Consider the following 14577-nt stretch of genomic DNA (forward strand, 5'->3'; position numbering starts at 1 on the left):
TTGGTAGTTTCAAAAACAATTTACCGAATTATTTATTAAATTACTTATTTATATTATACTATATTTATTTTATATTATTTATTCTTAGTTTTGACTTTTATGAGTTTATGCATATTTTATGTAAACTATAAAGTAATCTTTTGTGGAATATTATATTTTTCATGTTATTATATTATTTTAAGTATGAAATAAAAACATTAAAGATTAAAATGACCATTTCATAAATATAAAAAGTTTAACTCCAAAATGGAGTAATGGGTAAGATTACTCTATAAATAGAGTAACCCTAGTCATTACTCCATTTTGGAATTGAATATAGAGTGGGGTTGGAGAATATTTTACTCCATAATTGAGTTTAGAGTAAAAAATGGAGTAGAGTTGGAGATGCCCTAAAACACCAAATACCTAACTGTATTTAACATTTTTTTAATGGATCCCAACTTTACTAGTCAAACTACTCTACAGACTCTTTGTCTGTGTCATTTGTAAAAAAGTGAGTATTAATCAAGAATCTATACATATAATCTCTGCTTAATTCCATAATCACTTTAATTAAAACAATCTATAAATTAGAGAAATCTTGCTTATAATCTTGCTAATAATCAGCTTATAAATTGACACAAACTTTTGAATTAAAGTTTCAGCAATGGACCAAAGACTGTTACTAAAACTATTACCATTATGTGGAAGAACCTATACTAAAACTATTACCATTACTAAAACTTTTGAATTAGAGTTTCAGCAATAGAAATGTCGATATTTCCCACGTCGCTTGGGAAACGCCCCACATCTTTTTCGAAAATACTTTAAAAAACAAGGTTCAAAACGAACTCGAGAAAAAAGAGCAGCGACAAGGATTCAGAAACGGAGACAAACATCGAAATCTCTATAAATGATACTTCAGGAAAAAAAAAAGATGAACCTCAAAGAAGCAAAAGAGCTCGAAAAAAAAACTTTGAAGCTCAATTTATACTTGTATCCGCTTTAAGCATGTCCCATACTAGGTTAATCCTCGACAATTTTGAGCTTCAAGGTTTTATTGTGTTCTCCGCTTAGAGAAAAACATTTTCTCCCAACTATCGATCCTTGTATGATACGGTAACTTTTATACTTTCCAGATCATCTACTAGCTTTAAGAATACATCCACATTCTCTTCAATTGATTTGTCTTCTTCCATTTTGTAACAGGAAAACTGCTTCTCTAGATAGATCATGTTTGGAAGAGACTTGAGCTGATACATCTTCTCCAAAGATTTCCACATACCAAGAGTTGTCTGCTCGTGCATGACCTTCCGCAAGATAGAATCACTCAAGCAGGTACCAAGTAAGCTTCTCACCCGTAAGTCCTTGTCAAACTTCTTCTGATCAATCACTGGTTTCTCACTTTCCTCTTGTTTTTCTGATGAGGAGGAGTAAACCGTGAAGTCATCAGTTATGGCTACCAGAAGCCCTTGGATCTCAAGATGTCCCATCATCTTGAACTTCCACATCCCGAAGTCTCCTTTACCATGGAACTTATCCATCTCTAATTTCCCTAGAGTTCGTTCCATCTTGAACCATAGAGACCTCGAGATTCACTTCACACAGAAGATGAAACTGCAACAATCACAGCAACACAAGCAAGAATATCTCAAACCACAACGATCGCAAGACACAATCACATATAAGAGATCTCTCTCCCTTCACCTATCAGATCTGATCTTACTGTAGTCTTAGCACCCAACCTTGTGCTCTGATACCACTTATAGAGATTTAAGATCAATTTCTAGGTTTAGATCTTGCTTGAGTGATTGATAGATTCGACTTGTTTTCTTTTCAGATTTGCGATCGAAGTACCAAATCAAAGAACAACACAAGCCAATTTGTTCACCCGGTGTTCGCTGATCTACTCATCGGGGAGGGAACGACATCCCTCAACTGCTTCACTATCAGAGATCAAGGTTACAAACAATGGTGAATCGCTTAAACCAAAAAACAGAGCAACAAGAGAGTAATAGCGAGCTTATCACTTCCTCTATGAAGCCGGAAAGTCACCGCAGGGATGATCCAACCTGATCGTGTACCGCTTTCATGACTCCGTCGAGCTTCAACCTCATGGCCTCAAGCTAAGTCTTCTTCTCTCTCTCGATCTGATCTCTTGATCGTCTATGTACTTTGTGATAGTGATGATGCCAAACTCATCCACTTGCCTCTTACGAAACACAACGTTTGGCTGAGACTTGGGCTTGAATCTTTGATGCAGGTTTCGCGTGAGCTGGGCCGCAGAACGCGAAGCCCACTTGGAGTTGTTGGCTGAACCTAAGTCCACAGATAGAAACTATGGAGTCAGGCTCCGTCTCATCCATCGACCAAGCACTCCCAACGTCCGGCGATGAAAAAGATAAGTTTACCGTCTACTCTACTGCAGTTCATAAGGTCGTGTTCATGATCAATGTCGTAGTCTTAGGGTTACTTCTTCACCTTGTGAGACAACAGTCCTCTGTTTTGAAAACACATAAACCAACATAGACCTGTTTTAGTCTCCTCGTTTTCTTCTACGCTGTCTTTCGAGTACGCGAAGCCATTGATGTGAATCGACGTTTCGGGGTTATCGCCAGACTCGTCGGGCGCACGAGCCATCTGTTGGGTGGTCTTGCCGCTTCCGTGCTCATCTCTGTCGTTAGTACAGAGTTAGCTTTCGTTCTTCTCATTCTCTAGTTTTGCTGGTTCTCCTTTGTTGCTTACAATACTTTCAACGAAATCAAGATAAATAACTCTCGAGCAAACAGTACCGGAGCCGATTCACCCCGTTCGTCGCCGGTTTAATAACTTGTGAATTGTACTTTGTTTACGTCTCGTGGACATTCGCTTTGTTTCAAAAATATATAAAGGTAAGTATTTCAGTTGAAATAAAAAGCACTCGAATACTCGATACTGTGTACCTTAACCGCAGTGATGTTTGTAACCGATTAATATTGTATAAGGTCTACTTATAAAATATGAAAAAAAAAAATTTTGCTTGTTTGTGATCCAGCAAAAAAACTAATTTGCTCGCTTATTTCTCTAATTCAGACGTTTGAAACTATAGGTTTAATAATCTCAACGATCTTGGAGACAAAAACTTAATCCTAACAACAGTTAGCGGCGAGTACATTTTTTTAGAAGACATTTTTTTTTTTTGGTATTAATGATAAAGAAAGTCTGAAAATCAACTCTGGATTTGGTGTCTCAAAGTAATTATATTTTTAAACACGGTAAATCATAATGCATGTAATTAGGCCCACCTTGAAAGTTAGACCAATTAGCAATAACGGCCCATATGCTTTTAAGGGTCGTTTTTACAAGTAGCAATGGTTCCAACCAAGTCACGCGTCTCGCATGTGTTGAGTAAGAGAGAGAGAGAGTCCATCCAAATCAGTTTCCTAGTGTTTTCTTTTTCCTTATCGGATATAACAAGATTCGAGTTGGTAAAAGTAAAACAAAGGGATCTGAGTGCAACCAACGATGAATCGCCACCACGACCCCAACCCTTTCGATGAGGAAGATGAAGAAATCGTCAATCCCTTCTCCGTAAACTCTTTCTCACTAAATCTCCGCTTTGCACTTTCTCTAAGTCGCTTTTGGATTTTCTGCGTTATGAATCTATATCTCTCATCTCTGTTTCGAGCAGTGCTGAGGTTATCGATCCCCGATTTTTCATCTGTACTGAACTGTATCGTTGGATCTGGGAACTAGTTTAGGATTGTGTAGTAGTAGTCTTTATGATTGAGACTCATTCCTTTAGATTTGGATTATCAAACTCAATGGTGAAGTTGGTTACTACTGACATTAGATTGTTTTACTGATTGTTATTTGCAGAAAGGCGGCGGAAGGGTTCCTGCTGCATCTAGACCAGTTGGATTTGGCCAAAGCCTCGATGCTACTGTTGATATTCCCTTGGATACCATCAATGTACTCTCTTTTTTCTCCTGAACTCATAATAAACCCTCTTCTCACTTGCGTTTTTAACTGCTGCAGGACTCTTCACAGAAACAAAGAAAGCTTGCTGACTGGGAAGCTGAGCTTAGGAAGAAAGAAATGGTTAGTCACACCGACCACTTGATGATATGTATTTGTCAAATATAACCTCACCGTCCTCACTAATGTTTATTTGTACAACTCTGTATATTCTCTTCATTCAGGATATTAAGCGGAGGGAGGATGCTATTGCTAAATGTAATCCAAATAACAAATGATGATAATATTTTATCATTAGTACTTTTATCTAACTGTAGTGGTGGTGGATAAAAATACCTAACTGTTCTCATCTTATTTTGTTGCAGCTGGTGTTCAAATAGATGATAAAAACTGGCCCCCGTTTTTCCCAATCATACACCATGACATTGCTAATGAGATACCAGTTCATGCTCAAAAGCTGCAGTATCTAGCTTTCGCTAGTTGGCTAGGTGAGTCTACTTTAGTTTGTCTGTCCTTTTCTATGAAATGTTTCTACTGCGTTTAATTGAGGGGATTGTATTATACTATACTGCTGGCTTTCAGGTATAGTTATGTGTCTGGTATTCAATGTGATTGCAACCATGGTCTGTTGGATTAAAGGCGGAGGTGAGCTTGACACTATCACTTTATGTTTTATTTCTATGGGTAATGAAGTTCTGATTGGATTTGGTTGAAGTTGAACTAATGCTTGTTGTTTAATATTCATGATAGGTGTAAAAATCTTTTTCCTTGCCACGATATATGCGTTGATGGGATGTCCACTTTCTTATGTTGTATGGTACAGGCCTCTCTACCGAGCCATGAGGTAGTGCTCCTTTTAACTAGTTTTCTTCAATGGTTTTAGTACAAGTCATTATTTACTGGACAGTTTATATAACTGGTATACTTTTTACGACCTTGTAGGACTGACAGCGCTTTGAAGTTTGGTTGGTTTTTCTTCACTTACTTGGTGAGTCATACAAACTTTTCATATCTAAAATTTTGTACCTTACCTAGAAGTAGATGTAGTTTCTATTTCCCATATGATTGACCTATGCCTCCTCACAGATTCACATTGGCTTCTGCATCGTTGCCGCCATTGCCCCGCCCATCTTTTTCCAGGGAAAGTCTTTGACGTAAGTCTTTCAATCATAGCCAAAGATTCCCTTTGCGCTCGAACTTTATGTGTTACTTCGTGTATAGTTGATTAGTCTAGTGAGTATTTTCACTTGGAAAATTCTAAATTGTTTTGATCGATTTGAAAATAAGGAGTTTTAACTTAATAACTATAATTTTTCTTTGAGCTTCGTTCACTTTAGCTGTGATTCAACTTTGTAAAACTTTCTCGGACAGAGAAACGTAGTCGACCGTCAAAATTAATGCTCTAGAAGATTCCGGGTCTCTTTATGGTTTATTGCCTTGGGATAATTTGTTCACATTCTTTTTTTTATGATCAACAGGGGTGTGCTTGCAGCAATTGATGTCATCTCAGACAGTTTATTAGCAGGGGTACAAGCCGTATTTTATATTTTTTATTTACGACGCTCATATGTATATGCTCACCTTGAAGAAAGCTTAATGATAGCTAAGCTAAACCAAACTTAATGAATGAATGCAGATCTTCTACTTTATCGGTTTTGGTCTCTTCTGCTTGGAGTCACTTCTGAGTCTATGGGTTCTTCAGGTAAGCTACTGATAGTAACTCCATGGCTTCTTTAACAATTGTTAACAGCAAAGGGGATTTACTAATTTTAACCGGCCAACATCTGAATTGATCGTGTTTCGTTGTGGGTGTGCAGAAAATTTACCTCTACTTTAGGGGGAACAAGTAAAACGAAGGGAGACAGGACAGGATGGTGGTAATTTTCCCCCTTAGATAAAAAAAGGTTTGAAATATCTCGTATGAATGTAATTACCATTTTACCGTTCGGGTGCGTTATGTTGTGGTAAATTTCTTTTAGTTACTATAGTTGCAACTTGCAAGAGAGAGTGGGTTTGTTCGGCCATTTCTGTAGGGCTTTTTTCTTCAGTATCTTCTCCGTCTGTAACACAATATCAACTCTGAATATTTGGATTATTATTTCTCTCGAGGAAGTGAGTTGAATTCTTAAAACAACCATAGCCACAAACTATTTCGAGTCTCTCGTTTTGGTCTGAATGTTATTTGCAAAGAAAACATGTTTGATGCTATTTCTTTAAATAGCTTTATCAGATATTTTTTACAGATAGTTTATGTACTCGTTCAAGTCTCCTATTTTGGTTACATACTTATATTGCCAATGGTGAAACTAGAATTCATGCATGTTAAAATTGTGGTGGTTTCAGTTCTCGTTATATAATTGTCTTTGTTGACTGGTGATACAAGGCTTGAAGAATTTTGTCAAGGGCATTGGGCAAAAGAGAAAGCTTTGGTCTAATTCATTTTGGTCCCCGGAGAAGAAATAAAGATTCGAAGCTGAAGGGATATATGGAACGTGTCACTGGGACCCACATAAAACACTCATTCAACTTCAGACCTTAAACGCATAATCCCCATCTCTCCAATTAAAGTCTTCCACGTTTCTATTCAAATATCCGAAACCTCCAAAAATAAGCAAAATATCCACCGTGCGTCTCTCCATGCTCTGTTCTAGTTTTATCACTTTCATCGGCAACTCCACTCTCTCCTAAACTTCAATATCCAATTATCACTTTAATAAAATATTTAAAATCAAGTACCATTTTGCAAATCTATATAATTAAGACAAATCAAAAGAACCATGAAGTATAGAAGATACATATTGCTTGTTTTCGTGCGGCTAGAAGTGGTTTACTTCTTATCAATTATCTTAACAGGGAGACTAAAAACTTATCTAAAACAAACATCACATAGTGTTAACTTGAGGAAATCAAAACATGAGCCACTCATTACAGACCACATCAGATCAAAACCATAACTCATTTGCCATTTGTTTCCTATAGACTCATTTGCCTCCTCTCATTTGTTTTCACATCTTTACATCACCACACAAAAACCCATATTTCTTTCATCATATCCAAATCCTCATCACTCAACCAAAGCTCTCCCAAAACAAAACAAAAACAGAGAGCTTAGGCGGAGAAGAAGAGTCACCAACAACAATGGCTGTCTCAACAATCTACTCAACACAAGCTCTCAATTCAACTCATTTCTTTACCTCCTCCTCCTCCTCAAAACAAGTCTTCTTCTACCGTCGCCAAAACAACCGTAGATTCAACACCATCATCACTTGCGCCGCACAACAAACCGTGGTGATCGGACTCGCTGCCGACTCCGGATGCGGCAAAAGTACCTTCATGCGGAGGCTGACCAGTGTCTTCGGTGGAGCCGCCGAGCCACCAAAGGGAGGGAACCCTGACTCCAACACACTCATCAGTGACATGACCACTGTGATCTGCCTCGACGATTACCATTCCTTAGACAGAACCGGTCGCAAAGAGAAAGGAGTCACTGCTTTGGACCCACGCGCCAATGACTTTGATCTCATGTATGAGCAAGTCAAAGCTCTCAAGAGTGGTATAGCCGTCGAGAAACCCATTTATAATCACGTCACTGGACTTCTTGACGCACCTGAGCTTATTCAGCCTCCCAAGATTCTCGTCATCGAAGGTCTTCACCCAATGTAAGTAGGCCACTCACTATGTTTTGTTTTTCAGACAACTTCAATAGTTTGGAAGTCTTTTAGTTTCTTGTCGGAATCTTGGATTTAGATTTTAGATAATAATATAATGAATATTTGAACCTTTTGCATGAAGTATTATAGTTTGACGATGATGAAATTATATTCGACTAATTAATTAAGTTAGTCTATAGTTTTGGTCATGCAATATTTTTATAATAATGTTTTATCTACTTGTGAAGGTTTGATGAGAGGGTAAGAGACTTATTGGACTTCAGTATCTACCTAGACATTAGTAATGAGGTCAAGTTCGCTTGGAAAATTCAGGTGTGTTTCTTTATCTATTTCATCTTATATATATACATAAGATTTCGACCGTGACAATGTAACGTATCAAACGAGTTTGTGTCACAGAGGGACATGGCTGAAAGAGGTCACAGCTTAGAGAGCATCAAAGCGAGTATCGAAGCACGAAAGCCTGACTTCGAAGCATTCATTGGTATAAACTCATATTCAGTCTTCATTTCCTGGAAAATTTTGTTGATAACAATGTGCATCAAATGGCTTATGCAGACCCACAAAAGCAGTACGCGGATGCGGTGATAGAAGTGCTTCCAACACAGCTGATTCCAGATGACAATGAAGGCAAAGTGTTGAGAGTGAGGTTGATAATGAAGGAAGGTGTTAAGTACTTTAGCCCGGTCTACCTATTCGATGAAGGTTCAACCATCTCGTGGATCCCTTGCGGCCGCAAACTCACCTGCTCGTACCCTGGTATCAAGTTCAACTATGCACCTGATTCCTACTTCGACCATGAGGTACATTGGTTGATATTGCAGAATGAGTTTCGTTTTTTTTTTGTTTTAGCTCTTGGTTTGAGCATTTTGTTCTCTCTGTTTCAGGTTTCGGTTGTTGAGATGGACGGGCAATTCGATAGACTGGACGAGCTGATTTATGTGGAGAGCCATCTGAGCAACCTCTCGACCAAATTCTACGGGGAAGTGACTCAACAAATGCTGAAACATGCTGATTTCCCTGGTAGCAACAATGGAACTGGACTTTTCCAGACCATTGTTGGATTGAAGATCAGAGATCTCTATGAGCAGCTCATTGCCAACAAAGCAACTGCTCCTGCAGAAGCTGCTAAAGCCTAAAACAAAAACCAAATTATAACCCGTCTATAAACCCGTTTGCAGTTTCTTCTTTCCTTCTTTTATGGATTTTTTTTTTCATGGCGAAAAGGACTATCTTGCTTTGGTTTGTAATTTATGTGGAGATGGTAACAGAAAATTCTGTAATGTAGAGAAGTTAATAGCAAAGCAATAAAAAATTAAATTAATACAATATATCCATTTTAAAGTTTCCTCATCAAACCTTTTTTGAAGCAATGGAAAGAAAGGTTTCTTCCTATTGATCATATACTCATGTTTGAATCTTAAATAGACAAATATCGATTTCGAGTTACAAAATGCACAGTTAGTAAACTTCCTTATTGACCCGACCCATATAATAAGAAAGCATACAGCCAAACAGTAAAGTCCCATTCTTTTGCAAACCCACCAACTGCTACTTTGGGTACCAAAACATGCCTTTGATGCCTTCTGGATCAGCCTCAAACCCCAAGTTTTGATAGAAATCCACAACTGCATGACAAACTCAATAACTCTTAAAAAAGAAGAAGTGTTGATTACAAAAGTTTGTATGGTGATTTGATATTTGTATTATTACCTTGACTATCTGCAAAAAGAGATATATTACCAATATCTCTCTGAAGAAGAGCCCTTACAAGCTTTTCCACAAGAGCTTTACCAAGCCCTTGACCCTGAAAACCAAAAACAACACTTATTAACAACATCCCAAAAAACTAGTTATTTGTTTTGGTTACCTGATACTCAGGATCAACAAGAACATCCCAAATTGTAGCATTAAAGGCATGATCCGACGTGGCACGTGCCATTCCAATAAGCTTCTTATTCTGCTGCTGCTGCTGCTGCTCATTATCTCCTTCTGTGTCAAATAACTTCTCCAAAATCCGCTAAGATATTCATCAAAACATCGGATGAATGAAGATTAAGGTTACTTGAATGAAGCACCTGATGATGGCTTCAATACAGAATGCAATGTAGCAACCATATAACTATTCTTCAAAGCTGCAGCTAGTTTCGTTAGCGGTCTCCGAGGCCATCCCACCTTTATTTTATATCTAAAATTAGATATTTTTTTTCTGAAATAACATCGAGAAGGAAGAGAGTAAAGAGTAGTTCTTTTTAACTAACCTTGTCACAAAGGGTTTGAAGATCATAGACATCAATTTCACCACCAGAAGAAAATATGATCTCTTCAATGAACCCATCTTGAAGTGTTCTCTCAACCAAAGTAAACTCCACAGGAAGTAATGGTTCCGTGTCTTCATCTTCTTCGGTTGTAGAAGGTGGTTCCACAAGTTGGGTCGTGTTATTATTATTCTTTACAAACCTGAATCAATCAATCAATCAAGCATTTAATGTATCAGCCTAAGTTTCATATGAGTAAGAAAAGTAAAAATCTTATTCAGTACCCAGATCGGATTGACTCCCAGAAATTAGCTCTGAGACGCAAAGTCTTCAGCTTTCTGCTTCCTGAAGTAGTAGTAAACAAATTGAAGCATAAGACTTTAGATCCTAGCGAAGGAGTTCAAATCAACAGATTGAAGCATAAGTACCATGGCGAATTGGATAAGCGGATTTGGAGAGGAACAGAGACTGATTCGATGGATATGAATTAGAACTGAAGGAAGCTTGCGGAAGGCTACAACACGAGTAAGAAGATGATGAAGAAGAAGTTGGGATTAGTATCATTTTTTTTTTTGGGTTTTGTGGCTGAGAGTAGAATTCAGACAAGACTGGGGAGATTGTTTGGTAACGCTTTTAGCTTTACGCCTTCCGTTGAAGCTTTGGGCTCTCGTCATCTTCTTTTCTTTTTTTTACTCTTTTGCCCTCTCTATTTTTTTTTGTTAATTTTGATAATTCTGAAGTTATTATTTTATTTTATCACAAGACTGAAAATTGAATACATAAATTTCTAAATTGCAAGAGAAAGAAAGGTAAAAGATGTAACTGAGAATTTGTGAATTTTTTTTTGCATCAATAAAAAATATTAAATTTTACATATTTTGTTTCCATTATAATAAATTCACAGCATATACAAAATAGAATGAAAAATTAATGATGCAAACCAAACTGAAGTAACTCTCGCCGGCTTCTAGGGCCAACCACCAATTGTGTGTCGCCACGTGATCACTTCTCATCCGACGACAGCCAGCAAACTCTGTCGGACGGCAGGGACAGAACAGAGTAAGGATCCGAAGATTCCAGTGAGAGCATAAGCAATTGCACAGAAGGGAAGTGCCTCTGGCTCCTTAGCAGACAAAGCTGCTGTTCCAAGTCCATGAGCACTGTCCACTTAAATAATGTTATTAGATTTTTCCTCATTTTGATTCAAAAGATGATATCTGTAAAGAAGTCACCTTGAAGCAGTTGCGATTCCTCGAGCAATAGGATCATTTAAACGCAGTTTGTCAAGAACAACTTGTACAAAGTTAGCTCCGATCAGACCGGTCACAACCACTACAGCTGCTGTAAGCGACGAATTGGTCCCTGAAAAACGTCCAAAAGAGTCGTTAAAAATGTTCTTTAATGTACTCTGCTGAGGAGAAGAATAGCATGTTATACCTTCAAAGAGTGAAACAATGCTAAGGGCTAACGCAACCGTGATGCAGCGAGGTAGGATTGAAACCGTTAAAGATGGCTCCAAACCAACTAAACGTCCAACAAGAGCAGTGGAGTAGAGCGAGAATAGCGTTGAAACGATCACAGACGTAAAGATCTCAGCTGCATGCCGCTTCACAAGCTGAGGCAAAACCAGAACAGATTGTCACCACTTTTCTAAAGAAAAACAAGAACAAGTGTGTTGTTTTTGTTGTTACCTTTCTCTGTTTGAACATGGAGAAAGCGAAAGTGAGAATGACAGAGCCAAGAAAACCCATTAAAATGTCACCAGCACCAGGATCCGATGCTACTTTTGTGAGGTAGTTTCCTGTCACCACCATTAAAGAAGTTTTACTTTCTGTTGTTCTAGGTCTTTCTTTCTCTCTAGTTTGTGTGAGTTTTACCTAAAACAGGATCAAGTCCAGATCCTGAAGCATATCCAAAAGCTAGAGCAGCGAGTAGCGCAGATAGAGCGCAGCAGATTATCGGATGGAATACTTTCTTGATAGCAGATGGCAACCTAGACAAGACAATGAGAATAACATCAGGCTAGAGAGACTTGAAACTTGAGGAACAAGGAAGAAATGATTTGAGTTTTACCCGGTACCGACAATGTAACCTAGAACAGTAGAAGAAAGAAGGAAAGGGAGACAAGTCCTTGCACTTGTCCCCAACGAATTAGGGTAAAACAGAGCACCAACAAACGACGCAACAAAGATCCCACTCCAACTCCACAGCTCAAGTGCTGAGAATGGAGAAGGTTTTGCCATAGGCTCAGCTTCCGTCATCTCGGTATTCACCATTTTCCTCACTGCAATAGCTGTGAACCCTGCTACACAAAGAGACGCCAACCATCCACCAGCTGTACAAACATTGAATCAAACATTAAACAGAGCTAACATTACTATGGAAGGTAGTAATAAGAACAGGAGAATGATTATATTATATACCAACAATGTAGCAGATTTTGAGGCCTGAAGCGGCGGGAATATCTCTGACGGAAAGAGGGAGAACCACAAGAGAGGGAACGTAGAACAAAGGAAGCCATCTCTGTATGAACAGAAACGCAGGCTCGAAGAAACTCATCATACCGTTTGCAGCAGCGGGGACAACAGAATCTAATATCATAAGAACAGAGAAAATACAAAACATCCCAAACAAAGCGCTTGGGAACTTTATGGACGCCGCTATGAAAGCCTGTTTCAAGAACTGGTCTGCCGCTAGTATGATCCCAAGTGACACCAACAAGTGCGCTGCCGCCAACACCTAGTGTGCATAATAACAACGAGGATGAAAACCTAACCTAACGTGGTATACAAACATCACAGAATCTTTAAGCTTACGTTACTAGTGATCGTTGATGTGTTCCCTGTCCCTGCACCATCCGCGGCTTGAACTGAGAGTTTTCTCCCAAAAGTCATCTCTCGAGAACCCATTTGCAGGAACTTACTCCTTTGTCCATTTAGTTTACTACATTTCGATAGATTCAGCTTCTGGTGTCCATTGGACTCCAAAGGGCTCCCATTGTTCGACTGGAATCGGATCTTGGGATACGAACGGCGGTTTCTTGCGGAAGAAAGAGCTAAAGGGGAGAAGAGAGGAGCTGCTAAAGGAGTAGCCATGGAAGTGGAGACGACTTGGGTGTGATTATGCGAGACCACACATCATAGTCTTCTCAATCTTCATTTAATGACAGGAACTGGATGACAAGAACTTGTATGGACGAGACAGAAAGTTCTATCAAAATACAAGATGAGCTAGTTTTGTCTCTCTTTTCCTACGGTTACGTTTTTCGGTTAAGAAATATCTTTATCTTAATTTAATAAATTAAGCCTGCGGTTACTACTCAAACCAGAACCTTTCGAACCGAATCAAAAAGTTTGGTTTTCGGTTAGAAAGTTCGGCAACTAAAAATTTTGGTTTCGTTTTTTTTTATTTGGTAATCGGTAATTTAGTTTTCTAGAAACTTCTTTTTTCAAACAGTATCAATTTTAACCAAAATTCCGAACCAGCCAAATTCTGAATCAAAATAATCAAGCTAACCAATTTTTTTTCTGAAATCCCCTATATATTAATTGAGGAACATTTGAAAAGATGTAACCTCAATTTTGTATTAATTAAAAGAAGCCCCAATGCATAGGTGGCACTCAATTAGGTAGTCAATTACATTTAATTGAAAAATAAGTAGGTCCATATTCGATTTTTATATGTTGTTAGATACATAAGTTGGTCAAACTATATGATATAATGATATGATATGCTATTTTATTTCCTTAAATAAAACCTACGGAATTACCATAAATGACTAATATATATATATGACAATTAATGATTTTAATAATAAAGATTTGATAACAATTTATATCTCCTCCATCATTTTTTGTTTAATTTTATATTATTAAAATAAATTAAACAATCAAATTAGCTATAAAAATAAAATTTAGATTTTTTCGTATATGTTATATTTTGAATTTTTAAAAACGACAATAAATGACTAAAACTATTAAAATTATTATGTTAAAAATTAATGATCAATGGTTTAACATTTTTATTATAAGAAGATACACATGATTTTAAAACCATATGAGTAAAAAATATCATTTAATAATAAAATAAATATATATATATAGATTAAACACTATATACCATAAGATTACATAAATATTTTAATATTAAAACTTTCAATGAATTTTCAAGAACATTTATAAATTATAAACTTATTAAAGATTTCAGATTGAAATTTTTTTTATCGATGATTTAAATATTTTGTTATAAAACGATATGAATGATCATAGAACCGTATGATTATAAATTCTTATTTAATAAATAACTATACAAAATATATTATTCTTAGAAAAATAGGTTGGTCCATCTTAACTTATATTACATTTTTTATTAAACTAACTATCGAATTGATAAATAACGTACCAAAAAATGTTTTGCACTTTCCTTAAATAAAAGCTACGAAATTATCTAATATAATTAACGTATATGTGAAAATTAATTATTATGAATAATAAATATTTGATAACAATTTTTGTATCTTAGTTCTTTTTTTTAATTTTATATTATTAAAAGATATATAAAAATCACATTAAATATATAATAAAAACATTTATATTTTTTCTTATATGTTATATTTTGAATTTTTCAAAACGTCTATAAATTATTAGAAATTTGAAGATCTCCACTCTGAAAATTTTGTGATCAATAGATTTTTTTTTGTCATAATAAGTTAC

The 14577-nt window shown here is 36.8% G+C and overlaps 4 protein-coding genes across 4 annotated transcripts; 2 read left to right on the top strand and 2 right to left on the bottom strand.

Annotated features, from left to right (window-relative positions):
* Positions 1-3337: 3337 nt before the first annotated feature.
* LOC125594302 (secretory carrier-associated membrane protein 4-like) lies at positions 3338-6048 on the top strand. The gene is made up of 12 exons (XM_048770561.1): positions 3338-3549; positions 3838-3930; positions 3997-4059; positions 4161-4194; positions 4302-4424; positions 4519-4581; positions 4687-4780; positions 4879-4924; positions 5023-5090; positions 5415-5463; positions 5573-5638; positions 5754-6048. The coding sequence occupies exons 1-12, from the start codon at positions 3484-3486 to the stop codon at positions 5784-5786; spliced, it is 798 nt and encodes a 265-aa protein (XP_048626518.1). The 5' UTR covers positions 3338-3483; the 3' UTR covers positions 5787-6048.
* An 867-nt stretch (positions 6049-6915) lies between these two features.
* On the top strand, positions 6916-8936 carry LOC106451740 (phosphoribulokinase, chloroplastic). The gene is made up of 5 exons (XM_013893724.3): positions 6916-7595; positions 7835-7919; positions 8007-8091; positions 8166-8410; positions 8495-8936. The coding sequence occupies exons 1-5, from the start codon at positions 7075-7077 to the stop codon at positions 8744-8746; spliced, it is 1188 nt and encodes a 395-aa protein (XP_013749178.2). The 5' UTR covers positions 6916-7074; the 3' UTR covers positions 8747-8936.
* A 44-nt stretch (positions 8937-8980) lies between these two features.
* Positions 8981-10539, bottom strand: LOC125594303 (acetyltransferase NSI-like). The gene is made up of 7 exons (XM_048770562.1): positions 10294-10539; positions 10150-10210; positions 9869-10067; positions 9686-9782; positions 9478-9599; positions 9321-9414; positions 8981-9235 (listed from the first exon to the last, which is right to left on the bottom strand). Exons 1-7 carry the CDS (start codon positions 10427-10429, stop codon positions 9159-9161), a joined length of 786 nt encoding a protein of 261 aa, XP_048626519.1. The 5' UTR covers positions 10430-10539; the 3' UTR covers positions 8981-9158.
* A 186-nt stretch (positions 10540-10725) lies between these two features.
* On the bottom strand, positions 10726-13027 carry LOC125594307 (plastidal glycolate/glycerate translocator 1, chloroplastic-like). Its single transcript, XM_048770567.1, has 8 exons — positions 12682-13027; positions 12289-12604; positions 11939-12200; positions 11743-11858; positions 11557-11666; positions 11303-11480; positions 11098-11227; positions 10726-11025 (listed from the first exon to the last, which is right to left on the bottom strand). The coding sequence occupies exons 1-8, from the start codon at positions 12958-12960 to the stop codon at positions 10875-10877; spliced, it is 1542 nt and encodes a 513-aa protein (XP_048626524.1). The 5' UTR covers positions 12961-13027; the 3' UTR covers positions 10726-10874.
* Between the last annotated feature and the right edge of the window lie 1550 nt (positions 13028-14577).

The sequence above is a fragment of the Brassica napus genome (assembly GCF_020379485.1).
Source record: "Brassica napus cultivar Da-Ae chromosome A5 unlocalized genomic scaffold, Da-Ae chrA05_Random_4, whole genome shotgun sequence".
Lineage (NCBI taxonomy): Eukaryota > Viridiplantae > Streptophyta > Magnoliopsida > Brassicales > Brassicaceae > Brassica > Brassica napus.